The sequence below is a fragment of the Syngnathus scovelli genome, chromosome 9 (genome assembly GCF_024217435.2).
Source record: "Syngnathus scovelli strain Florida chromosome 9, RoL_Ssco_1.2, whole genome shotgun sequence".
In the NCBI taxonomy this organism is placed as follows: Eukaryota; Metazoa; Chordata; class Actinopteri; order Syngnathiformes; family Syngnathidae; genus Syngnathus; species Syngnathus scovelli.
This window is the reverse complement of record NC_090855.1, coordinates 13804526-13822500: the sequence shown is the minus strand read 5'-3', so window position 1 is coordinate 13822500 and position 17975 is coordinate 13804526. Positions and strand designations below refer to the sequence as shown.

Sequence of the window (17975 nt, the reverse complement as noted above, 5' to 3'; positions counted from 1 at the left end):
CCGATTTCGTGTTTTTGTGACCGATGTCGATTTCAATGTTTAAGATTCCAATGATTTATGTTGCTGATCTTATCTTTTCCTTGTATTTGCAGCTTTGTCAGTGTCTGGCAAAGGTGAGTAAACAATAAATGACAGCCGTCTTTCTGAACTGTTTTGCGAAGATGACCCCCCCCCCCAACCCCCACCCCCACCCTCCCCACCCCCGCAGTCACTGAGGAATCTATGACGCTGTTCCTGGGCGAGGACTTCCACATCCTGCTGCACGCACCTGGGCTGGATGTGACGTTTCGCTCGACCTCGCGCTCACCCGAAGTGGTCCTGATGCGTGGTGGCCTGGCGGTGGGCAATCGGGCCAAGATAAACCTCCACCTCAGCCACCTGGTGATCAATTCGCTGGTTGAGGGAGACGAGGGTGTCTACACGGTGAAGAACCTCGAAGACCCCGAGGACGTCCGACGCATCAGGCTCTTTGTTCGGGGTACGCAATGCGTGTGAAAAACAACCAACAATACATTTTGATGTCATTGAAAAGAAAACGTTGATGAAGATTTTGTACTCCCAAAAAACAAAGTGATGCTGTTGGATTCAAAACGATGGTGACTTGTCAAACTAAGGTCCAGTATCGTATCATGCCACTCACAATTTGTCCGTCATTACAAACTGAAGGTCCAAGTGCACAAACAATTTGTTCATGGGCAAAACCCTAAAAAAAGAGAGCGAGTGTGCGTAACGGAAGCAGATGTGTGTGAACCCAAGCGTGTGTGGAAGGCGAGCGCGATGGCGCAATGGTGCGATGGCCATGGCGCGCAACGGCGCGCGTTGCCAGCTGATGACGCCGTTGTATGTTTGCTGTTATCTTTGTAGTGCTGCCGGCAGCCTGTCATTATGCTGCTCTTTAAGCATCGGTCCGCCCCCCCTCCCTTCCCTTCCTGCCCGCGTATCCCTGCTGCGTTGCTGATTTTACTCCCTCCGAGTCTTACCCCCATATTTGTGGATCACTGCTCCCCCTTCTTGACAATCTGTTTCAGACTTTCTTCTCACACAGATGCGCTTTCCTCCTTCTAATCTAAGCGACTTGCCTTGCAAAGTGAATTTTCTATTTGTGTCTTTGACCGTTGATCCCGTGGCGTAAACGTGCTGCGGCTGATGCCCTCGCACTCGGGCGAGGTGAGCCGCAGTCGCCAAAGTGGTGTGCTGTACGGATAGCTGGAAAAGCGAGTGAAGTACAGCAACCGAGTACATGTACTTGCTTACCTCCCACTACTGTTGTCTCTTTCGCCTGCAGATTGCTACAACGAGCAGATGTTGAAATATGGCGAAAACTACCGGATTCCGCTGCTGGAGGTGACGCCGCCCATCACTCTGGAGCACAGGACCAGCGCGGTGGAGGCCAACCTGACTTCCAGGTAGGTCTATCTGCACGTGCCTTGCTCTCCCTCAAGGGATGCTTCACCGGGTGTGCCACCGCAATCGCTTCAAGTGACGGCAACCTTCCCTCCCCCCAGGCCGGCCCAGGTGCTGCTGACCAATACAGGAATGACCCGAGAAGGCTACCAAGGTCGGATCGAGGTCAGCGACCACAGCGTGCTACTGAGGTCGGTGACGGGGGCCGATGACGGCAGCTACACAGTCAGGGACGCTCGGGGCAGCGTTCGGGTCAAAATCTGTCTCCAAGTCATTGGTGAGAGACGAAAAGGCTTGATACTCCTTGATGCCGATCTCTTACCGGCCCTCGCTGATGTCGCGCGTGTACTTCCTCAGAGCACCAGCACTTTGTCAACCTGCATCACGGTGAACGACTGAAGATCAACCTGATGCTCAACAGCTCTGACGTGCAACTCTACTACAGTGCCGACACGGACCACCAAATGCGCCTTCTCATGGACCGAGGAGACTTCACTAATGTAAGCACCGCGTTGTTTATTTGTTTTAAACACAGCGGTGCATCCACTTGGGAGTCATCCCGTTTTTTGGGTCTTCAGTTATAAGCAAAAAGATCCAAGTTTTGGGCTTTCCATTAGCTAAAATGTTCAACAGAGATGGTGGCAGCGGACTTTCCAAGCAGCAGCAATTTGAAAAATTCAAGCTCTTGAATACAACTCCCAGTTGAAGTTTACTGTCAAACTAATCGTGCTAAATATACTACTTTAGAGTGATCTTTTTAACATTTAAAAATGTCTTAGAGTTATTTTGATGTATGTTTTATTGGGGCATCCTCCCACCATCCCTCCCTCCACCCACCTCCCCAACCAATGAAAGGCCCAATCCAAGCTGGGCTTTGAGGGTCGCCTCTCCCTGGAGAACTCTGTGGTCTTTCTGGATAAAGTCAAGCGCTCCGACGAAGGCCTCTTCAAAGTCACCGACGCGCTGGGGTACCCTGTGTCCAGCGTCCACATGGAGCTCAAACGTAAGCATAAACAAAAATCTCGTAGGAGTCAATTCGAGGTCACCTGCATGCGTTATGTCCTGCTCCTCTTGGCAGCCTACAAGCTGGAGTCCATCTACGTGGCCATCATCGCCTTGCTGAGCCTTCTGGTCTTCCTCCTTCTGGCCTGCCTGTTATCTTGCCTGATCAAAGTCCAGAAGAGGTCCAAGAGGTCTGCTGCCTTGGAGAAGATTGCCCAGAACGCTGGCAAGGAGGATGAGGGCGAGGCCTTCAGACAGGTCGGAAGCAGCGACACAGATGTCAGCCTGACCTTCTAAAACGCAGAGAAACAAGCTTTGGATTTGCTGCTGCTGCTTAAGTCAAGTGAAAAAAAATGAAGACATTTGGGTTATGTTTTTATGTTTTATTTTTCTGTTTTGCAAGCAACCACAAACAAATTGGAGAAAGTTGGTTGAAATTGCCCCAAGCAGTGGCTCGGTCCCTCTTTGATGCAAATTGGGTTAGTTTTGACGCAATTCTTTTTCGAGTTCAGATAAACAAGTAGATATGTTCCACTCCAAAAAAAACCTACCTGATGTACACCATGTCTTTTTCTTCACACAACAAAAGAATAAAAAACGAATCTCTTTTGTGTGCCGCCAGGTGGTTAAGAACATCACTAAGCTGAGCGAGGAGTCCAAACATTCGCAGGCCGACAACACGGAGAAATCTCAGAGCACCGAGGTGGACATTAAAGTAAGACGCGACGCTGCTCCATTTATGGATCATAGGAAAGTCTTCCTGGGGCAGCGAATGACCCGATGCTTGTGCAGGGCTTGGAGGTTTCTTCTAAGGAGGTCGGCATCGGCAACCTGGACACCAGCGACTCGGGTGTCGGCTTCAACACCACCCTGCCGCTGGACACTGACACGGACGCCCTCGAGCAAGTCCCCGACTCAGATGCCGTGAGCATCTCTGTTGCCCCGGATACCAAATCAAGCGCTCCGCCGCCGCCAGTCACGGAGGTAAGGTCCGGTCCGGTGGCCGAAACCAAGCCGAGTGCCCCGGCAGTCGCGGAAGCGAAACCCGAAGGCGTCGAGGCCCCCCTCGATTGCCCTCATGTGCCCAAAGCGGTCGACGTCGAGCCCAGCCTGGCTTTGAGCCCGGGACCTGAGAGCCCAAAGCCCGTCGCCGCTACCCCGGAGCCCGAGTCAGCTACCCCGAAAGCCCCGAGTCCAGCTCTGGAACCTCCAAAGGTGCTTTCATCTGCCGCCCGCATGGCCTACGAGCCTCCCTCCTCCGACGACCACATTCCCTTCCTGACAGAGCCTCTTCCCAATGGTATGTCATTGCACAATCAAAGTCCTTTCAATGAAAAAAGAACTTGTCAGACTAATAATAAGCATGGTTTTGCATCTTGCACCTTCAATATTGTCAAGGCAGGCACCCCTGAGTCGGGCCCAGGGCAAGCTAATTTTCTTGGTGGTTCCTCTCTGTAAGCGGTTCCCTCGACAGCCCCCAAACTTGAAGATTCCACCACTGGAGGACTGACTGCTCACATGGCAAAGCCCTACCCTGCCCTGTTCTGCCCCGCCTGGCGCCACTCCCCCACCTTCGCTTTTGACAATCAAAACCCCTCCTCATGGCCGAACATCGCAGATGAAATCCGTATTTCATTTTGTAACACTTTTGTATTTCTTCTTGCAGGCTTTTTGGTGACGTTCCCTCCACAAAACTGCCAGGCTGCAAATGCAGAGTTTACAAGTAGAAAATCCACCCCTAGGTAATTTCTAACTACAGGTTGCACACTTCACCGTCACTAACCCCCCCCCAACACACGCATACACGCACACACACGCATACACACACGTACACGCACGCACACACACACACACACACACACACACACACACACACACACACACACACACACACACACACACACACACGCTGACTCCAGCTTTGTAAATATTGCATGGGTACACGGCTTAATCAACCCTCTAATTGAGTTTTGAGTATATGGAATGGTTATTGTATAATAGTAAATGATAAAGAAGACAAGTCCTTTCAATTCATCCGCAACCTTGAAACAAATAGCTAATGTATATCGCGCACCAATATTCACAAATGCATTGAGCTCATTTAAAAGGCAAACCCTGATGAAATGTCAAAATGCTGTTTTGGATTTCTTTCATGTTGTGTTCCTATGTAACCGATGTCAATGAATGCAGCACGGCCGAGAAACACAAGGCAGGCTTTTGTCACCCCCACTCGACACGTGCACTTTCGCGTGCGCTTGCTTTGTGTTAAGTGCTTCGATGTGCATCTGTGTGACTTTTGCCTTCCACGAGGTCTTGAGCGTCAATGTGTCACAAAAAGTGAATAGTAAAAGTTGTGCTGAGCAGGGCTGTGGACTCGGACTCGGTCATTGTTGCCGGACTCGGATTCGGACTCGGTGCTGATTTTGACCGAGTCCACCGAGTCCGACAATAAAAAAAATATGTTCAATTTTATTTTCATCATGCTGCTGAGAATGCGCGTAGGAATACTGTCCACAGCCCTGCTTACGATCAATGCGGCCACGTTGAGTTGCACTTAGGCTGTTTACATTATGTACCAATGTCAAGGACGATTATGTCACCCAGCTTATATCATTGATGTGTTTCGATAGTTGTGGGGTCGTCACTAATTATTTGTGTTTAGATAAATGTCTGAGCTATAATGGTGTAATTAATGATTAAAAAATATTATCTTACATGTCCTGTGTTTCAGAATGGTTATTTAATTGGGCGAGAGTGTGTGTTTTCAAGCGTTTTGCCTCATGCCAATGGCACTCAGGGCTAAGGGTGGGCTTCAATGACTATTTTTGTAAAGCCACGCATTTAATACCATGTCAAATAATATATTAGAGTGTAGGTTATGTTCCAATGTATCCACTTCTATCGGTTAAATTGTCAACCGTACATTTATGACTACGCCATGAGTGATCTACGTTATGAACTAGCACAACTCCGGTAGGGCAGGGTTATCGATCCGACGTCCGATTGGAACGTTGCCTCACTTTTACGTCCGCGCTCTCAGCAAGGGATCCTATATAAACCGAACCAGCCAGTGTGAAAGCAGTTGCGTTCGTTCTGGTAGATTTTGATCTAAATTAGCCTTGAATAAAGACTAAGTCACATGAATTAACAGAAAAAATGGACAGCCGGACTCGGACTCGGCGGTCAAGAGGCCGGACTCGGACTGGGTGCAAAAATCCACAGCCCTGGTGCTGAGTTGAACATACATAGTTGTGCGATTTTTATTGTTGCTGCTTTTGTCTTTCTCTTCTCAAGCGGTTGCTTAAGACGTTCCAAGAATGAACAGGCCATCTTTGCACAGTGCTCCTTATTTTTATTTGGATCTGTCCGACACGCCACTAATCCCGGTCGGCGCTGGGCGTCTGTAACCTTGACAACACTTGATGCCGAGGCAATCCAAGCTTGCAAAACTCAATCCTCAACGTAAGTGTATACTGGCGTCATGTTGTTGGCGTTGTAGATAGAAAGCTCTTCCTTCTCGCAGTCGAGAAAGACACCCACACGAGTTGGGAGAAGCGCCACGTTGACCCTGACAGGCGTGGGATCGGTGCAAGCCAAGATGTCTCCATTCTTCAGGGCCAAAGTCCAAAGACCGGCGGAGGTGCCCGTGGCCGCCATCTCCCCTTGGGGGAGGTCGGCCCATGCCACGCCCAGCCTCCATGCCGTCTTGCGGCCCACTTCCACCTCCCAGTAGTGCCGACCTGCAATGAAGCCCTCACGACCCAGCACGCAGTAGTAGTGCCGGAAGCGTTTGGGCTCCTCCCGCCCATATCCCGGCGTGTCTCCGGCGGCGTTGAAGCCCACTGAAGTGCAAGACGGCGACACGGACAGCAGAGGGTGGGCTGTCTCTGGGTCCAGCGTCACTGCTGTGATATCTACAAACAAGCACAGCCGACTTCAATTTGGTGGACAACGTAGCACAAATGTTGCTGTTTTCCGATGTTGGCATCAGAGCAAGGCTTTGTTGGATGTCAGGACTCTCACTCATTACTCAACGGCCATTTTGAATTGGCTGTGATTGAAGTGGCCCGTGACCGCTCCCACAACTGCGTGGTCCATTTAGCGTAACTGGCCTCGGCGCGGCGATACTCGCTGGATACTTGCTGGCCACTATGTCGATATTTTTAGTTATTGACTGTATGTTAATGATTTGGCCATTTATGTTAAAAGCTTTATTAACCTCACAGATGAACCAAGGATGGAGTGGAACCAAATGAATTAACATCACTTTATCCATTCATCTACTTTCTAAAGAAGTTAGTCAGCGAGGTTCCCTGTAAGACATTCTTACGTGGTACATACGTGGTACATACGTGGTACATACGTGGTACATGCGCTTCCATATTCTGTACTGGATGGGTCCCACAAAGTGGCCTGAGTGCAGCTCGCCGTCCACTACTGGAGGAGGCGCAAATCTGACCTCAGATCTATTTGGATGAGGCAGGGAAGGATGGAAAGCTTGCGGAAGGCAAGATTCAGGAGTCGACTTACTTTTTAATCAGATCTTGTATGTCCTGCGGTCAAACAAAGAACGAGAAAAAAGAATTGACCGCCACCGCCTTAAAGTGACAACACTGATTTGGCAAATGTCAACCCAGTCAATAGTTAAAATCAAACGCTTGGCCACTCAGAAATCCAAGCCAAATGCAAATGTCATTTTTCTCACCTTGAGCATCTCGGCGCTGTCTTCTTCAGCTAATTTGGCGTTGAGCGCGGCCATGGCTCGCTCCAGGTCCTTACGTTGCTGGGAGATGGCCTTCTCCCTCTCCTTCAGTCTCTTTAGCGCTCTTCCCCGCTCGCGCTTTAGTCGATCTAAGTCCTTCCGCTCCTCCTCATCCAGGAAGCGATGGAGGTTCCCGAACTTGGCTCGGATCTCTCGTTCCAGGCTATTAAACTGGCTCTGAAACACCGGCCGAGCACGATTCACTACACTAATTGGTTCCACTGAAAGAATTGTGTTGACTTTTGCTGGTTATGCTAAATTTTAGATGAAGAAAAGATTGATATTAGCTGAGTAAGAAGAAGACTTTACCTCCAGTTGTAGCGAGTCTGTGTAAGTCTCGCTCTCTGCATCCCTGCACTTGTGCACTTTGTCCTGCAACACAAATAATCACTGTCCGACAATATAGCTCCTCTACCCGGTTTCGATCAGTATGCCAGGGGTGAAACGTAGATGGCTTACCTTGTGTTCAGAGAGCAGGGCTCTGTCGACCATGTTGTTGGTGCGCTTTCTATACATTCCAGTCAACGGGGACACAACGCAGAAGTAAAGCAGAAGGACTCAAACGGGCAAAGTGACCAAGTAGACGCAAGTGAGTGTGCGTGTGTGTGTGTGTGTGTGTGTGTGTGTGTGTGTGTGTGTGTGTGTGTGTGTGTGTGTGTGTGTGTTGGGGGGGGCGTCCACATAGATGACAAGTGTTAGGTTACGGATTTTAGTTATTGATCTGACTCCAAATTGCGATCAACACTTAACACATAAATTGCTATGTCATAATCCACACACTGGCGCACCTAACAATTTCGCGAGTTCGTTCTGTCAAAGAGAAGACCAGTAGATCAATCAGACCAAATTTACCAATTGTTTATTCCTGACAAAGCGCACTAATACAGGCCTGGGTCCCGGGTCCCTCACATTAAAACTCGTGTGTTTTTGTGACCACCAAAAGACGACACATTCTTCCGGGTTGCCCAGTTTTAAAGAAACACAATATGAATCAAAGTCAAAGTCAAAGTCAAAGTCAAAGTCAGCTTTATTGTCAATTTCTCCACATGCCAAAGACACACAAAGAAACCGAAATTTCGTTCCCCCCTATCCCACGGTGACAAGACATGGCTCACAACAGACAAACAAGTAACAAGTATAACAAAAGCGCGCTGAATAAATAATGAATAAATAACACAACAATAAATAAATAAATAAGAGGAGCAGAAAAAAAAGGAGCAAGTGCGCGTACAGCAGACATTCCCGAAAATAGCGCAACAGCGCCACACGCTACGCAGAAGGGGGTAGCGAGTTCAGGGCCCTAACAGCCTGGGGAAAGAAGCTGTTGGCAAGTCTGGTGGTGCGGGAGCGCAGGCTCCTGTACCTCTTCCCAGAGGGCAGAAGGGCAAACAAAGAGTGAGCCGGGTGACTCACATCTCTGGCAATCGAGGTTGCCTTGCGGGCGAGATGGGAGGTGTAAATGTCCTTCAGGGAGGGGAGCGAAGCACCAATAATCTTACCAGCCGTATTCACTATGCGCTGCAGGGCCTTCAAGTTCTGTTCAGTGCAGTTACCACCCCAGACAGCGATGCAACTGGTGATGACGCTCTCAATAGTGCCACGGTAGAATGTAGACAGGACTGCCTGAGGAGCACATGCACGCCTGAGCTTCCGCAGGAAGTACAGGCGGCGCTGAGCTTTCTTTGCCAGTGACGAGGTGTTTGCGGACCAGGAGAGGTCCTCACTGATGTGCACCCCCAGGAACTTGGTGCAGCTCACCCTCTCCACCACAGCACTATCGATGATCAGCGGCAGGTGTGTTGTGTGACCCTTCCGGAAGTCAACAATGATTTCCTTGGTCTTATTAACGTTCAGCAGGAGGTTGTTGTCCCTGCACCACGTGGTCAGAAGGTCAACCTCCGACCTGTACCGAGTCTCGTCGCCCTTTGTGATGAGACCCACCAGAGTCGTGTCGTCAGCAAACTTCACTATGCGGTTGTCGCTGTAGGTCGCAGTGCAGTCATGTGTCAGCAGGGTGAAGAGTAATGGACTGAGCACGCAGCCCTGGGGGGCCCCCGTGCTCAGCGTGACGCTGGCGGAGATTTTGTCGCCAACACGCACCACCTGAGGCCTCTGACAGAGGAAGTCCAGTATCCAGTTGCAGAGGGAGGTACTGAGGCCCAGCTCGTCGAGTTTGCAGATGAGTCGCTGCGGCACAATGGTGTTGAAGGCAGAGCTGAAGTCCACAAACAGCAACCTCACATATGAGTCCTTTCTCTCCAGATGGGTGAGGGCCGAGTGGAGGGCAGAGCAGATGGCATCCTCAGAGGACCGCTTGGCACGGTACGCAAACTGGAAAGGGTCAATGGTGGGGGGGAGAACGGACTTGATGTGCTCCATGACCAGCCGCTCAAAGCACTTCATGATGATGGGCGTCAGTGCCACAGGGCGGTAGTCATTGAAGCAGGACGGTGCAGGTTTCTTCGGCACAGGAACGATGGTGGCAGCCTTGAAACACGAGGGGACGATGGCCTGCTGCAGGGAAACGTTAAAGATGTCCGTGAAGACACCCGACAGCTCCCCAGCGCAGTCCTTCAGCGCTCGACCCGGGATGTTGTCAGGGCCCGCCGCCTTACGGGTGTCAATAGCGGCAAGCGCCCTCCTCACACCGTCGGCAGAGAGGCGCAGGGGCTGCTCGTGTGGGGGGGGAGTGGTCTTCAGCGGGCAAGTGCTGTTCTGGGCGTCGAAGCGAGCAAAGAAGCGGTTCAGATCGTTCAGCAGACGGACGTCGCCCTCACAGCTCCTCGGCGCGGGCTTGTAGTCCGTGATGGTCTGAATGCCCCGCCAAAGGCTACGTGCGTCCTTGCTGTCCTTGAAGTGGGTGGAGACCTTGCACGAGAACGCCTTCTTCGCTTCTTTGATGCCTCGGGACAGGTCGGCCCTCGCTGTCCTCAAGCCAGCCTCATCCCCCGCTCTGAAAGCCTTGTCTCTGGCCCTCAACAGTCTGAGGACAGCCCCCGTCAGCCACGGCTTCCAGTTCGCGCGAGTGACGACGGATTTCGAGCAAGTCACATCATCGATGCACTTCGTGATGTAAGAGGTAACAGAGTCAGTATACTCCTCTATGTCCGTCCAATCGTTGTAGGTGGCTGCCTGCTTAAACAAGTCCCAGTCAGTGGTGTCGAAGCAGTCACGAAGTGCATCGGAGGCACCCTCAGGCCACACTCGAACCTGCCTCCGAACCGGCCTGGATGCCTTTACCAATTGTCTGTATGCGGGCAAAAGCAAAACGGTGAGATGGTCAGAAAGCCCCAGATGGGGGAGGGGGGTGGCTTTGAAAGCTCCCTTTTGCGCTGAGTAGACTAGGTCCAGGAAGCTGTCGCCACATGTCGGAAAAGGAACATGCTGGTGAAGCCTCGGGAAAACAGACTTCAGGTTGGCATGATTGAAGTCTCCAGCGAAGATGGTGAAACCGTCAGGGTGCGCTGTTTGCTGTTCACTGACAGCCTGGTACAGTTCACCAAGCGCCGCGATCCTGTCTCCTTCGATGTTGGAAGGCGGGATGTATACCGCGACTAGCAGAATCGCGGTAAATTCCCTCGGCAGATAAAAAGGACGGCACTTAATGATCACAAACTCCACAAGCGGCGAGCAGTGCTTACATACCACCACTGAGTCCCGGCACCATTCTTCTCGGATGTAGACGCATATTCCACCTCCACGCGACTTTCCCCCTCGTACAATGGCGCGGTCCGCCCGATAGCACGCTAGCCGCTCCAGGTGCACTGCAGAGTCCGGAATGTTGTCACTCAACCAGGTCTCGGTGAACACGAGCACACAGCAGTTCCGCACCGTCCGGTTCGTAGACCTCAGCAGGCGAACGTAATCCATTTTGTTGTCCAGCGATCGAACATTCGCCAGAAGAATGGAGGGCACCGCCGGTCGCGCTGGGTTGGCCGCCAGCCTGGCCCGGACGCCTCCGCGCTTGCCCCTCTTCTGCCGCCTCGCACACCGTTTCCGACGGCTCCCAACCGGGGGAGGAATAGCGGGTGAGGTCGGCAACGTTTCAGGACGTAGCAGTCCAAGCGCCTTTAATGTCGACGCTTCAAAGTCCAGAACGCCGCAAAACCCACTTCTGCCGATGTCAAGCAGAACCTGCCTGCTGTACTTGTAGCACGGACGAGACGAACACACAAGACTGTCGGACGAACACTCATTAGACGAACAAATCACCAATATTAAAGCATGCAAAATATTGTGAGATGATTGGTTGATGGCCATCTCCTCCCCGTGTCGGTGCTATCGCTGAGGTCAGGTGGTTGGATTTTCCCGCGAAGCCCGGGCCACATAGACGTGCTGTTGTTCTCGTTCCTCAACGACCTTGAGATGTTCTCGTCCGGTACTCCCTGTCTGGGCCTATACGCAACACTTCAACGAAAACAAGTTCATGCAGTTTGCCTGCACATTCTTCGCCAACCACCAATCCACACGAGCACTCCAATACTAGATATTATATTAATATGATTATAAGTTTAACACAACCTTAAAAATATGTTTGCAAACTGCCGAAAGCACATTTCCCTTTACAAGTTAAAAATAACAGAAGACAACTGATAGAATGTTCCATTAAAAAGACAGGGTGTTGGATGGCCGTGGTTGTGACAGCAGACAAAGGAAGAGGTTATTTTGGGCTCTGCACAACAAACGGGAGCGACAAATTACAGAGCGTCATGAATTTGCTCCGCACGTTTAAATTTATCAAGGTACCTCATCGATCCCCTGTCAAAGGGGGAGGGGGTAATGCAATGCAGCCTGCAGCCATTACGGTGCGTTTTACTACCCCAAAATGACACTGCGGCATTGTAGCGGCACTCCCTTCTGTATGAATCCCACTAAAAATGGCAAGGCAATGGTCATGTTTTTGACATTGGCGGAAGAGGTGTGTTCCTGTGTGCAGTGTGTTGCCATGCAGACAAGCTTTGAAATGTATATCTGAGGAATTGCCTCTGTCCAGCCTCATTCCTCTCCTCCATTCATCTCCATTTTAAAGACATGAAGTGTTCACCTTTCATTGATGCTGCGCCACCATCTCTCCTACGCCTGATGCAGTGTTAGGCAGCATTACACAACTCCTGCAAAATTCTCCCCTATCTATAATTCATGCTGCTAGCTGCTGCCGAGTGACTGTACGGTGTGCTCTGTGCAGCAAATTCGCCATGAGGCAACAGTACAGGGGATGCTGCGATACTGCAGAAAGCATCAAGGCCACTGGAGAAAAAGGAATATGCAATTATGCTGTTGACTTGTTCAACCACCAGTATTAATCGTAGTTATTGTACAGATAAGTTCATCCAGTTTCACTGGCCACATTATTAAGCCTGATTACCACCATCCATCCATCCATCCATCCATCCATCCATCCATCCATCCATCCATCCATCCATCCATCCATCCATCCATCCATCCATCCATCCATCCATCCATCCATCCATCCATCCATCCATCCATCCATCCATCTTCTTCCGCTTATCCGGGGTAGGGTCGCGGGGGCAGCAGCCTTAGGAGGGACTCCCAGACTTCCCTCTCCCCAGCCACTTCATCCAGCTCATCCCGGGGGATCCCAAGGCGTTCCCAGCCCAGCTGAGAGACATAGTCTCTCCAGCGCGTCCTGGGTCGTCCCCGGGGTCTCCTACCGGTGGGACATGCCCGGAACACCTCCCCAGGGAGGCGTCCAGGAGGCATCCTGATAAGATGCCCGAGCCACCTCATCTGGCTCCTCTCAACGTGGAGGAGTAGCGACTCTGCTCCGAGTCTCTCCCGGATGACCGAGCTCCTCACCCTATCTCTAAGGGAGAGCCCGGACATCCTGCGGAGAAAACTCATTTCGGCCGCTTGTATCCGGGATCTCGTTCTTTCGGTCACGACCCATAGCTCGTGACCATAGCTGAGGGTAGGAGCGTAAATCGACCGGTAAATTGAGAGCTTTGCCTTTTGGCTCAGCTCTCTCTTCACCACAACGGACCGGTACAGGGTCCGCATTACTGCCGACGCTGCACCGATCCGCCTGTCGATCTCGCGCTCCATCCTCCCCTCACTCGTGAACAAGACTCCAAGATACTTGAACTCCTCCACTTGGGGCAGGATCTCATCCCCGATCCGGAGAGGGCATTCCACCCTTTTCCGATCGAGGACCATGGACTCGGATTTGGAGGTGCTGACCCTCATCCCGACCGCTTCACACTCGGCTGCGAACCGTTCCAGCGAGAGCTGGAGATCACGGCCTGAAGAAGCCAACAGCACCACGTCATCTGCAAAAAGCAGAGACGCGATGCTGAGGTCCCCAAACCGGACCCCCTCAACGCCTCGGCTGCGCCTAGAAATTCTGTCCATAAAAATTATGAACAGAATCGGTGACAAAGGGCAGCCTTGGCGGAGCCCAACCCTCACTGGGAACGAATCCGACTTACTGCCGGAAATGCGGACCAGACTCTGGCATCGGTGATACAGGGACCGAACCGCCCTTTGGCTCGGCACCCCGTACTCCCGAAGCACCCTCCACAGAACCTCCCGAGGGACACGGTCGAACGCCTTCTCCAAGTCCACAAAACACATGTGGACTGGTTGGGCGAACTCCCATGCACCCTCGAGGATCCTGCCGAGGGTGTAGAGCTGGTCCACTGTTCCACGGCCAGGACGAAAGCCACACTGTTCCTCCTGAATCCGAGGTTCGACCTCCCGACGGACCCTCCTCTCCAGCACCCCTGAATAGACCTTACCAGGGAGACTGAGGAGTGTGATTCCCCTGTAATTGGAACACACCCTCCGGTCCCCCTTCTTAAAGAGGGGAACCACCACCCCAGTCTGGCAATCCAGAGGCACTGTCCCCGATGTCCACGCAACGTTGTAGAGGCGTGTCAGCCATGACAGCCCCACAACATCCAGAGCCTTTAAGAACACCGGGCGGATCTCATCCACCAATTTTGTTGAATTACTTGAATAGTATGCTGAACGATCGTTTACTAGCCAGGCTGGAGACATTCTTTCACATTTCCGGTGCAGAAAATGCACACAAAATCTGATCCATGGTTTGGTCAGTAGAACAGACAAAAACGCAGATCCTTGTTCTGCATTATCATTCCACATAAAATTTTCGATTAAACGCTAAAGATAAATCGCAAAGATAAATCTTATTGTTTTTCAACGGTAATTCGTAATAATTGTAGCGAGAGTTTTGTCCAAAAGGGAGGAAAAAGAAACGGTTCCGTTGCTACGTAACATGACGCGTGATGACGTCCCGACGCTAGCAGCTTAAACAAAACAATGTCGCTAAGACAGGAGAAAGCGGTACAGATAGCAAGATTCTTCCGAATAGCTTTCAACGTTGCTTAATTGCACGCTAGCGCCTGAGAAGATAACAAACAAAACAAAAAACACTGAATAGTTTTCTATATATTTTTTTCCAATTTACCGACGTTTTTGAGCGAGTTTAGCTTGTCTCCTTATGTGTTTAGCTAGCTTAGCCTAGCTTACCCCGTATGGTAAGTCTGAGAAAGCGAACGTAATACTACTCAATTCATAGTTATTTCTTGTGAATGTTATTAACATGCGAGGTGGTTATGTGGCTTAAGGCTTCGTGGTTCATGTGTATTGTGCATTTCAGAAATGAACGGCCAGGCAGACGTCGAAGTCGACTACAAGCGAAAATACAAGAACTTGAAAAGAAAGTTAAAATTTTTGGTTTATGTAAGTATTCAATTGGTGGCAGGAACAGCTACCCACCCACCCGTAAGTAATTTATGTAAAAACAAGGATTTAGGATTGTAATTAGTGCAGAGGTGTAAATTCCCACATATTTTAAAGTTGCAAATTAAAAAATGTATTATGCCACTTTAGTTCTCAGTGGCCAATTACCGTGCTGCCACAAAAAATGAGTACAGTTCTGTTTCAGTCTCTAGAGAATAAAGTCAAATGTCATCAGCAAATTAAATCCAAGTCGTACAAATTCTAAATACAGTTGTGGCGTATTCTCACTTCTGTCCGTACATAACAGATATTACAGGAATGTTTAAATTGTGTTTTGACAGAGTAATGCATTTTTTTTTTTTTTGTTCTGTAGGAACACGAATGCTTCCAGGAGGAGCTGAGGAGGGCACAGAGAAAGCTACTGAAAGTGTCCCGGGACAAAAGGTTTGTGACATGACAGATGGTGTCCACAGTCACCTTACAATCAAATATGAATAACAAAAGAAAGGTAGATTACTTCTGTCCATAAAGTACACAAAACAAAGTGGATTTTTTAAAAAAAAATTTATGAAGGGACAGACTTGGAAAGTGGACAGCCTAATGGAAACAAAATACTCACTCCTCATTTTGTTGTTATTCATATCATTTCTGAATCAATGTGTTGAACTGTAGAGAATGAAGACCTTCAAATCTGTCTAATGACATATCGATTGGTGCATTTTAGCTTCCTTCTGGACCGACTGCTCCCCTATGAGAGGGTAGATGAAGAATCCTCAGGTAGTTAACTTGAAACAGTTAGCAAATGAAGAAATGTGGACATTGAAATTTTTGCGCTCACACTTTAGATTCTGACGCAACTGTGTCCTCGGAAAACAGCGAGGGAGAAGTACTCCGAGAACGAGAAGGAGCAAAGAAGTAAGTTGCGTCATGCAGCAGCGGCTTGACATATGACTTCAATTTGAAGAATTTCCAACTTTGTTGCTAACCAAAAGAGCGGCACCTACCAAAGCGCACAAGCTTATGAGTCAAAATGGTGTTGTACCACGTGTTTTGTCCAAGTTTCCTGCATGATATTTTGCACATTCTTGCTCCTTGGCACAGTTTGAGAGGCAATGGAGCGTGCTTTGTGTGTTTTCCAGGCGAAGAAGCAGCCCCAGCCCGTGTATATCGTCATCGCCCTCGTCTCATCTCTCCCTGCTGTCCCGTCCAGGCGCGCACCCGTTACAGTCCTCCGGCTCCGGAGCTTACCTCAACACCGTGAGTCTACTTGCCCCTCCCACTGGCTCGTCGTCATCATCAAGCCTTGCCAACATGTAGATTTGTCATTTGAGTTCACGTTCTTTCTTGCATTATTCTTTATTTATTATTTTTTTTTGGGTTTGTTTTTCATGTTTCTGTCACGTTGGCCGCTTGCGTTTGTGTGTACTGTGTGCTCATACTGCCGGGCAGATGCCCTTCCCACCTGAGTATTTGGCTCCCCCTGCTGAACGACTGAAGAAAGAGCGGAAAACAAAGGCGCCCAAAAGCAAGAGAGATCCAACGGGGAAGGTGAGAGGTGAAAAAGGGGCGCAAACAAATAAAGAACATTCTTGGGCCAACATTAGTTGACAAAATGAGCCGGGATGTGTTCAAAATCCTTCACTCATTCCCTATTACTGGAAACTTTTCACACTAGATTTGTAGTTATTTTGGGGGGGGACACATAAGCACCTTTCAAAGTCAGGCAAAGTCCACACCCTGCCCTCTCCAAAATAGGCAGATTTTCCTCTGATGCAAAAGCTTGTTTGTATTTCATTTAATTGATTTTCTGTTTCATTTTGTCTTGCATCCTCCTCTAAGCACCCTCTGTCAGTATTCCCCCTTTCCCAACCTTACGTTGTTTTTGTCTGTCTTCCTGTCCGTCTGCTTGCCAGGTGGCAGCGGCACACATGACGGCCGCTTACCCATCGGGCCCAGCAGCGGCTTCAACGGCCAGCGCCCCATTCAGCTGGGTCCCACGACAGATGCTCAGTGGGGACGCCGCCGAGGAGGACGGCGAGAGCGATGTTGACAGCGAGCGATTAGATGAAGACCGAGGTGAGGGCGATGAGGCCGAGTTGGTCATTGACATCCCCAACGAGTGAGCGAATATACTATATGCGTGTAAGGCCCGCCTTCTCGCTTTATATCAACCGAGCCTCGCCATCAACAATGTTTGGATTTCTGTCAAAAAAAGTTGTTTTTCTGAGGCTTACTGAGCAGCTTTGGCGTTATGCTGCCTTCTGATGGCCAAGGGGTGCCCACCAGAAGGAGAGGCACAATGTCTGTTGAATTGTAGCAAAAACAGTCCCATTCTTGACATTCAATAAAATAAAGTCATTGTTTTATGGTCTTGTAAAGTTCATTATCTTGTTTAAAATAGGCACATTACTTAAATGTTTGTTACTTTGCGAATCATATGCCACAAAGTGCGCAGTCATATCTAATGTCAGTCTGTTTTTATGGACTTCACCATGTGGACTGCTTTGAAACTGCATCCTTGTCAAACCACCTCCCATGTCAAGACTGCATGCTGTCAGCAAAATCTTTTCAAAGAGCAACTTTGATCGTGTCGGTTACAACATTTCAAACCTGGTTGAATGAAATAGCCTTTGTGGCTCTAAAAATAATATTATGGCAGCCTTATTGTTTAGCAAGCAAACTCAAAAGCAGGAATCTATTTTTACAGCTCACAAAGCAGGCGTGTCACTTTAAACGCAAAGTTTATTGTTGAGTTTTGGCAGCGCGACATTGCAAACCTGAACCGTGATTTGGATGTCACCGTCATGTTTGTCGTATCAAACTTAAAAAAAAGGTGTGACGGTGAAGCCTTCGGGGTGTGTTCACCCACGCTTAAGCAACGTGAAAGCGGTCTGGCTGCATTCCACCAAGGAATAGAACAGCGAGCCGACTGTTAATGTGACACCACATGTTGCGTTTGCATCAAATTCCAATGTGCTAATATGCAATATTTGTTAGTCCCCCATCAGCTGCAGTCTGCTTGAGACGGTGACGGGATTAAATATTTGAAGGAGGGACACCACCTGAAGCACCTGTTTTACCTGAC

General features: G+C 49.7%; 2 protein-coding genes and 1 long non-coding RNA gene across 10 annotated transcripts in view; 2 read left to right on the top strand and 1 right to left on the bottom strand.

The window, feature by feature from the left end:
- si:dkeyp-77h1.4 (uncharacterized) overlaps nt 1-5122 on the top strand; it is a 7995-nt gene extending 2873 nt beyond the window's left edge. For 4 of the 5 annotated variants that reach the window (XM_049731592.2, XM_049731590.2, XM_049731593.2 and 1 more), the window contains 10 exons: nt 93-113; nt 209-478; nt 1286-1406; nt 1506-1681; nt 1762-1904; nt 2260-2407; nt 2483-2664; nt 3029-3121; nt 3199-3706; nt 3809-5122. In XM_049731592.2, the coding sequence (XP_049587549.1) occupies nt 93-113; nt 209-478; nt 1286-1406; nt 1506-1681; nt 1762-1904; nt 2260-2407; nt 2483-2664; nt 3029-3121; nt 3199-3706; nt 3809-3864 (1718 nt within the window). In that variant the 3' untranslated portion in view covers nt 3865-5122. Of the gene's footprint in view, nt 1-92; nt 114-208; nt 479-1285; nt 1407-1505; nt 1682-1761; nt 1905-2259; nt 2408-2482; nt 2665-3028; nt 3122-3198; nt 3707-3804 lie in introns of all 5 variants that reach the window. The other variant, XM_049731595.2, reaches the window with a different exon arrangement.
- A 1644-nt stretch (nt 5123-6766) lies between these two features.
- Nucleotides 6767-7319, bottom strand: LOC137840592 (uncharacterized). The gene is made up of 3 exons (XR_011087341.1): nt 7112-7319; nt 6937-6959; nt 6767-6872 (listed from the first exon to the last, which is right to left on the bottom strand). It is a non-coding gene; the product is annotated as an uncharacterized lncRNA (long non-coding RNA).
- A 7116-nt stretch (nt 7320-14435) lies between these two features.
- ino80e (INO80 complex subunit E) lies at nt 14436-17256 on the top strand. Of its 4 annotated transcripts, none has more exons than XM_049731802.1 (8): nt 14436-14491; nt 14808-14890; nt 15264-15334; nt 15615-15667; nt 15736-15805; nt 16030-16147; nt 16319-16438; nt 16804-17256. In XM_049731802.1, exons 2-8 carry the CDS (start codon nt 14810-14812, stop codon nt 17011-17013), a joined length of 723 nt encoding a protein of 240 aa, XP_049587759.1. In that variant the 5' UTR covers nt 14436-14491; nt 14808-14809; the 3' UTR covers nt 17014-17256. The 4 variants fall into 4 exon arrangements, with proteins under 4 accessions (XP_049587759.1, XP_049587758.1, XP_049587761.1 ...); XM_049731801.1 differs by having other exon boundaries at nt 14448-14685; XM_049731803.2 differs by having other exon boundaries at nt 14452-14685; nt 16340-16438.
- The last annotated feature ends 719 nt before the right edge of the window (nt 17257-17975 follow it).

Bases quoted from the DNA above. Each gene is read 5' to 3' on its own strand.
- ino80e (XM_049731802.1), top strand. From the start codon at position 14,810: ATGAACGGCCAGGCAGACGTCGAAGTCGACTACAAGCGAAAATACAAG. The intron at 15,335-15,614 runs GTTTGTGACATG...GGTGCATTTTAG, and splicing joins AAAGTGTCCCGGGACAAAAG to CTTCCTTCTGGACCGACTGC. The intron at 16,148-16,318 runs GTGAGTCTACTT...TTGTGTGTACTG, and splicing joins CCGGAGCTTACCTCAACACC to TGTGCTCATACTGCCGGGCA.